Raw genomic sequence first — 7686 nt, 5'->3', positions numbered from 1 at the left:
GATAGGCAGTTCAATCCCACCAGCCGCTTAACACTTAACAGCAACAGCACTGATATAACCTTAGGTTGTGGTTGTTGATTGTCATTCATGGAGACCCCACACATGCAGCATGGGGTTTTCAAGGTTGTGACCTTTCAGACGCTGATCACTAAGCCTGTGTTCCACACCACCTCTGGGTAGGTTCCAACAGCCAACCTAACCAGCTAGTGGTCAAGTGCTTAACTGCCTGCATCATCCAGGGACTTCCTAACGTCATGGTAACTGACAACATCTTATTTTCAAATAAGGGCATGTTCACAAGTATCGGGGGTGGGGGATACAACTGAATCCATAGCACAATTTTTGTAGTGTTTCGTGTGAGCCACACACTTGGCTAAGTGGTCTACATGCATTATCTAATCAAGTCTTCACCACATTCCAGGGTGTAGGTGACAGCTTTAATGAGCTCAAATCTAACAACAATTGTGAGGATGGCTGAGGACCGGCACTGCTTCGTTCTGTTGTGCATAGGGTCACGATTAGTCGGAATAGTGGCGTTGTGGGTTAATGCACCAGACTGCAAAGCTGTTTGAACTGCAAGGTAGACGGTTCAAACTCACCAGCTGCTCCTCGGAAACCTTACACAGGGTCACTATGGGTCGGAATCAACTCGACGGCACTTAACAACAACAACAACACAGGATAAACAGGGATCCTCTGTGTGGGGACAGTAGAATCCCTGGTGGTCATTCTTAGTGTCAAGCAGGGATGAGTAGTCCCTCTCTGAGTGGATATCACGAGGCAGGGGTATTGGGAAATCTTTCTACTGGTTTCGACCCTGTCTTAGTTACCAAGTACTGCCATAAGATAAATTCTGTAAGTGGGTGGAGAAGTCCAGATGAAAGGTTCGGTTCTAGGAAGAGGCCCTGCTTTGTGTATTTCAGCTTCTAGTTACTGTTGATCAGTGCCATGGAATCGGTTCTGACTCATAGTGACCCTGTAAAGGGTTCTGAGGAGCAGCTAGTAAGCTTGGACTGGACTGCCGACCTTGCAGTTCAAATGACTTTACAGTCCAGCACATTAACCTGCAGCACCACACCAGGACTCAGATTCTAGTAGCTGCTAACCACCTTGAGGTTTCTGAGGACACAGATGAATCCGTCTTCATTGTGTTTATATCCCTGTAATCATGTCTTGGAGGCATTCTTGCATTTTTCATCAAACAACATGTCCACATTGTTTAAGAGGGAGGAGCTACTTGAAAGTACTTCATACATTTCCACCCTTTTATTTCATGTGGATTCAAGTGTTTTAATGATGGCATAGTGTGTGGCCATGTGAAATTGATCTCTGACACGCAGAACTTCTGGAATACTTCTTGTATTTACTTGATTCTTTCTAATACTTCTGCAACAGTGATCTGGAGCTCACATTGTTGTTAAGCATTGTCGAATTGGTTTTATTTATTGAGTTGGTATCGAGTTCATTCTAGTGCCTTGCTCGCTTTTCCTTGTGTCCAGTCTGCTTGGCATCTATAGGTCTTTACTTTGAACAATTGGTGCCGCTGTTTTGTTGATGCCCCAAGCACATGCTTGCCTTGTTAATTGGGTAATCCATCTTTTTATATTGTAAGACACACATTTGGCTTAACGAACATTACATAGAAACTGTACCTAACTGTTGCGAGTTACCTACAGATTTAACTTACAGACAGACTTGGAAATGGAACTCACTCATAATCTAGGGACTACCTGTATATCGTATGAGATTTATAAACAGCATATGAAAGTGGCTAAAGGGAGAAATGTGTTAGAAAGCAAGTCTGGGCATCACAACCATGACACTGTTTTTAGTAAGTACTGTCAAGTTGGTTCCAACTCATAGCAACCCTGTGTGTGAGGCTATAAATCTTTGAGGGGTGAAAAGCCTCACCTTTCTCTCCTGGAACAGCTGGTGAACTCAAACCATCAACTTTATAGTCTGTAGTCCAGTGACTATCTTACAGAACCACCACTCGACCCAACACTAAACTTGTATCTCTTTTGTTTATTTAAGAGAAGAGCTGGGAGGTAGCTGTGGGCAGTATAAACACACTGTGGTGCTGTAGGATAAGCACTGGACTGAAAGGTTGGTTTGAACTATAAGGCCGACAGTTTAAACTCACCAGCCACTCCTCAGAAACCATATACTGAGTCTCACACCACCAATATCTGCATCTAGACCCAATTCTTTCTGTATATGTCTATGAAGTAGCTACTAAAAATGATTCTTAAAAAAACATGATCACCAATTAACTGTCCATTTAGTTATAACAGAGACCAAAGAAAACACCTTAGCAATGGAACAGTGGGACCTTTCAGCAAGCAGTTTTCTGATACACTATTGTTGTTGTTGTTGTTGTTATGTGCCATGAAGTCGATTCCGACTCGTGGCGACCCTGTACACGGTTTCCGAGGCTGTACATCTTTACGGGAGCAGAAAGCCTCATCTTTCTCCCTCCGAACAGCTGGTAGTTTCGAACTGCTGACCTTGCGGTTCACAGCCCAATTCGTAACCACTACACTACCAGAGCTCCTTAGCCTCTATTTTTTTAAGTAAAGTCAACATCAAGGTCTGATTTGTTGCACTGTCTTTAACTTTTAAGGTCAATGGCAAATATGAGGGGCTTCAAAAATTTCATGGAAAAATGGAATTAAAAGACAGTGGAGTTTATCCACGATATTTACAAAGCCCCCTCAAGTCTGCAGAAAATAAGATTGTACTGTAATCAGAACTGACTTATTTCAGAAAAATTAAGAGCTGATGATGATGAGGCAAACGGTACACTTTCGTGCTCACAACACAACACTCGTACTGTCTAGCATTCTGATGGTATGAAATGCTTTTAAAGAAGGTTAGACTAATAAAACACTCAGGTAGTCTTTAATTTACCTACTTTGTAGTGTGTGTAAGTTGAAATAGGAAAAATCATTTCCTGACATTGTAAGAAAGCTCTTTTAAGCATAGGAAAAGGCTAGAAAAACCCAAAAAACTCAGACATAATTGGACAATGGCTTTAAAATGCTGCCTTTGAATGGTGGCCCTGACTACTGATTTTAGTAATTAATATCTCTACACTGACCATCACCACGGGTGGGCCGTTCCTTTCACTAGGCACCTGTCCATTATAACACTAAGATAACAAACAAAAGCCCAGGATCCTATTCGGTACCGCAGCGTGCTATGTGGAAGCCGTCATTTTCACAGTACACGTGACTCCTGATGTAACTTTCATTTAAATTGTTGCTGTTGTTGCTAAGTGCCACCAGGTTGTAAATAGCTATTGATAAACTGTGTTTCCGACTTCAAACTTCAACATACAGGAACCCTGGTGGCACAGTGGTTCAGTACTCGGCTGGGCCGTAAAGCCAGTGTGAACTGCAAGGTTGCCAGTTCAAGCTCACCAGTCGTTCCTCGGAAACCCTACACAGGGTCGCTATGGATCGGAACTGACTTGACAACACTTAACAACAACAACCACCAGAAGGTTAATGGTTTGAAACCACCAGCTACTCCACAAGATTCCATGAAGATCTATACAACCTTCTGCTTGGTCCTGTAAGGTCTCTTTGAGTTGGAATCAATTAAATAACAACTAATTTTGGGAAAGGTATTAGTGGTTCAAATTCACCAGTTGTTCCTTGGAAACAAACAAGTGGCTGGAATTGACTTGATGGCTCTTAACAACAACATTTTTTTATATTAAATAAAAGGACTTGGAGAAACTACAAAGTTAAGCTAGAAAATTCCATCCTAATCTCTTTTAAAAAGATGTATTTGGATTACAAAAACTTGGGAATTCCTGAATCAATGAATTTCTTTGTGTGCATTTTGTTGAGTTTAAAGAGAGACCTCAGGACAGTTGCCTGAAGGCATGTGAAGTTCACAGTCCAGAAAAAAAAAGAACTAGCAGTTTCTCTGGAGTGTTTGGGAGGTTGAAGAATCTTGATTTTCACTGAGTCCGTGGTTCTGGAGTGTACTGAGCTGAGCGTGTGGGGTTGGGAGGAGGCCTCATTTGTAGAGGGGCTGGAGAACAGTAAAAGAATGAAAGACAGCGGTTGGCAGATACAAGTGCAGGGAACAATGGTCAAAATCTCTTAACTGAGTTCTGCAAACTGAAATTTTATTTGTTATGTAGGCTTTAAAAAGAAAATGTAGGAAAACCACTGGAAACAAGATTCACAGGTTAAAATTGACTTGAAATTGTACTCACTATGTGTTGCGTAGCAAACATACCGTCGATTATTGCACAACAGAATGCGGCCACCAGTCCAAAGCTGATAAAGATGATTGATGCGACCAACTAAAGTAAGAAGAACGAAGAATGGGGTGAGGGTTTTAGAATTGCAACCAAAAATACACAGCAACCCAAAGTCCTTCTGTGGCACTGGAGGATAAGCAACAAGACGGCAAAGTCAGTTTGTGAACCTCAAGGTCAGTGGTCAAACTCACCAGTCGTCCTTTGGAAACCCCACAGCGGGTTGTCATGAGTCAGAAATGACGATGGCACCCAGTGATCTACAGCACAGACCCAACCCTAGGCCAGATTTACAACAGAAAAGCATGTTTATGTTGTTTATATTTCACAAGATGTATGTGAATATATTCTGGATGTAAAAGGCAAGCACTAAGGAAGTAGATTTTAAACCCTCCTTCATCCACCTTTGTTCCTGTCAGAAGAAACTATAACTTCAGTTTGTTGTGTACAATTATAGTATTGGTGTGCATATGCAACACACATACACAATTGTGAGCTTGTTTGTAGGTCTTGTTTTGAGGGTAAGTCAAAAGGTATTGCTACAACATTCTAGGAAACTTTATTAAATAAAAATATCAAAATACGAAGCTATTGTTTCTTGGCATATCCTCCATCTCAATGGTAGAGTTGTGGATTAGACACTGGGCTACTAAATGAGCATCAGCAGTTCAAATCCATCAGGCGCTCCATGGAAGAAAGATGAGGCTGGTTCCTCCCATGAAAATTTACAGTTGCTAAGAGCTGGAATTGACTTGATGGCAGTGTGCTTGATATAGTTTGGGGAACCCTCCCTGAAGAACTTTGCACCCTTCAATTGACACCACATCAAAATGGCAGTTTGGCATCCTTAAAGGATGCAAATTGTATTCCTTAGATATGTTCTTTTAGTTTCTTGAACAAACAGAAGTCTGAAAACAGAGGACCCTAGGACCATCAACGGAGAAGAGCACACACCGAATGTGGGACCCTATCCAGAAAGGCAGAGACACCAGAGATGGAGGCAGAGATGGGGACATGGAGAGAAGGAGCAGCTGAGGACTCTAGATTTCATGGGAAGAGAGGGACTGAGAGCTGGTGGCCAGGAGGCAGGCTTGCAGAATGTGCCCTTTGGTGATATAAACTATTATATATGTCTGAGTGTTTAAAAAATAAAATTTAAAAAAGAGCTAAAATGAATAGAGAGAAATACTGTTAATTGATGGTACATGGAGGGGATTATAATCATTGTAATGCAAGAGAGTGTATGATTTGTTGAATGTAGAACTGTAAACTTTCTCTCAATTCACAATAGAAATTAAAAAAAAAAAAAGTCTGAAGGGGCAACATTAGGAATGAAATGTGGGTGGGTAAGGTTTCTGACAAAGTTCTCATAGGAGGACAGCCCTTGGTACACTGAAAGAATGAGTGAGTGCTTTGTGATGGAAATAAATTCCTTAGCACAACTTTGGTGGCCTTTTTCTCACCAACACAGTCCTCAATTTTCTTAAAACTTCTTTCTAATAATTTTCCTATGTCCTTTGAAAAAAATCTATCATTGTTACACCTTTCTTGTTGTTGTGAAGTGTCATAGAGTCCATTCTGACCCATAGCGACCCTGTATAGGGTTTCCAAGGAACAGCTGGTGAGCTTGAACTGCTGACCTTGCAGTTTAAACAGCTTTGAAGTCTGACACATTAACCCACAGCTCCACACCAGGACTCCTTTGGGAACCCCCCAAACAGTCGCCATAGCTTTTTAAGCTGACCTCTCTGCCTTGAATTTAACTGGTCCAGTAGATGCCCTTGGAAGCCACTGTTTTGATTGAGCCTAGCTCTCTGGATGGTATTGGTAAACCCAAAGCTTGTCCCCAGTTACAATGTGCTCCATGTAATTGTCTTCATTAGTTTTAACCTTGCTTAAAAGACTGGTGGGAAGATCAGCTCTAGAGTTAGCTGAACTCTGGGCTTTTTTGTTTTTTTTTAGTATCCTTCTTTGAAGGCATCCTAACAAGGCGAAGATAAGTGTACTACTGAGAGAACTTTTCCATAGTCATCTACTGATCACAGAAAACAAGCGTAAACACATTTTGTTTGGAATAAACCCATGCATATGCAAGCTGGGATCCTAATACTAATTCTTTTTGACTTCCCTTTGGATTTCCAGTAATGGAACAATATTTTGCACATCACTCTACAAACTGTTCTGTCCTAGAGAACATTCATTTCAGAACACGCAGGATCAGCTCCTTATCGATAGATATTTGCCATAGTCTTTTGCATACACTGTACTTACGGGCCACCGTTGAGTCAGAACAGACTTGACAAACGACATTTTAAAAGTAATGCACTGAACTGCAAGTTCGGTTTGAACCACAATACCGGTGGTTCAAACTCACCAGCCACTCCTCGGAAACCCCATACAGGGTCGCTATGAGTCGGAACGGACTCAATGGCACTTAACAACAACAATCTTTGAGTTATGTTGTGATTGTTTAAAGCTTTTTTGAGGAAAGGCTAATCAATCTGTTTTTTAATTTTGATATAGTCAAAATTTATCTTTTTTCTTGTTGCCTCTGAATTTTATCAGTTAGAAAGTTTTCTCTATGATGAGGTTAATGAGGAACTTACTCCTGTTTCTTGCTGGTATTTGTGTGGTCTCACATTTCACATTTATATTTCTGATCCATTTATTTTTGCCTATGTTATCATTTTTTATCTTTTTTCAAATGGTTACTCAATCATTCCAGCACCACTGACTGAAAAATCTACCATCGATCTTATGATCTGAGATGCCATCTTTATCATATACTAAATTTCCATATGTTCTTGGGTATATTTTATTGTTGTTGTCAAGCGCTGCCGAGTTAGTTCCAACTCACAGCGACCCTGTATAGGGTTTCTGAGGAGCGGCTGGTAAGCTTGAACCACTGACCTTGAGGTTCAAACCAACCTTGTGTCCCTAACCCGCAGTGCCACATGAGGACTGTTTATGAGCTTCTTATTCTACTCTATTGGCTTATTCGTTTATCCATTCTCCAGAGTCACTGTGTTTCAATTTTAGAGATTTTATAGCATGTTTTAATGTGTAGTATTTAATATAACATAATGCATCAGACACATCAGCAAATTCGCAAAAAACTTCTTTAAAGAGCTGAAGAGCAAAGCGTTATCTTGAGGACTAAAGTGCACACCAGACCCAAGTTCTGGCGTTTTCTTATGAACGTATTAGTTTTCCTTTGTAGGGAACTTTTCATTTTTCCTGAGCTGCTCACGGGATTCTTTCCTTAGTCTATAGTTTTGAAAAGTTTGATGATAATAAGTCTTGGTGTTTTTCTTTCAGAATCCATCCTGTTTGGAGTCCGATCAACATCTTGAATAACTAGCGTCTCATTTACATGATGTTACGGAAGTTTTCTTCCAACAATTCTTGTG

At 40.8% G+C, this 7686-nt stretch overlaps 1 protein-coding gene across 1 annotated transcript in view; it reads right to left on the bottom strand.

The window, feature by feature from the left end:
• TMEM255B (transmembrane protein 255B) overlaps positions 1-7686 on the bottom strand; it is a 117930-nt gene that overhangs the window by 44687 nt on the left and 65557 nt on the right. Inside the window, exon 4 of the mRNA XM_006851552.1 lies at positions 4232-4321. Coding sequence (XP_006851615.1) covers positions 4232-4321 — 90 coding nt within the window. The remainder of the gene's footprint in view (positions 1-4231; positions 4322-7686) is intronic.

This window comes from Chrysochloris asiatica, unplaced genomic scaffold (assembly GCF_000296735.1).
Source record: "Chrysochloris asiatica unplaced genomic scaffold, ChrAsi1.0 scaffold00029, whole genome shotgun sequence".
NCBI classification, from domain to species: domain Eukaryota; kingdom Metazoa; phylum Chordata; class Mammalia; order Afrosoricida; family Chrysochloridae; genus Chrysochloris; species Chrysochloris asiatica.
The sequence above is the reverse complement of the archived record's forward strand: the minus strand, read 5'-3'. Positions and strand labels throughout refer to the sequence as shown.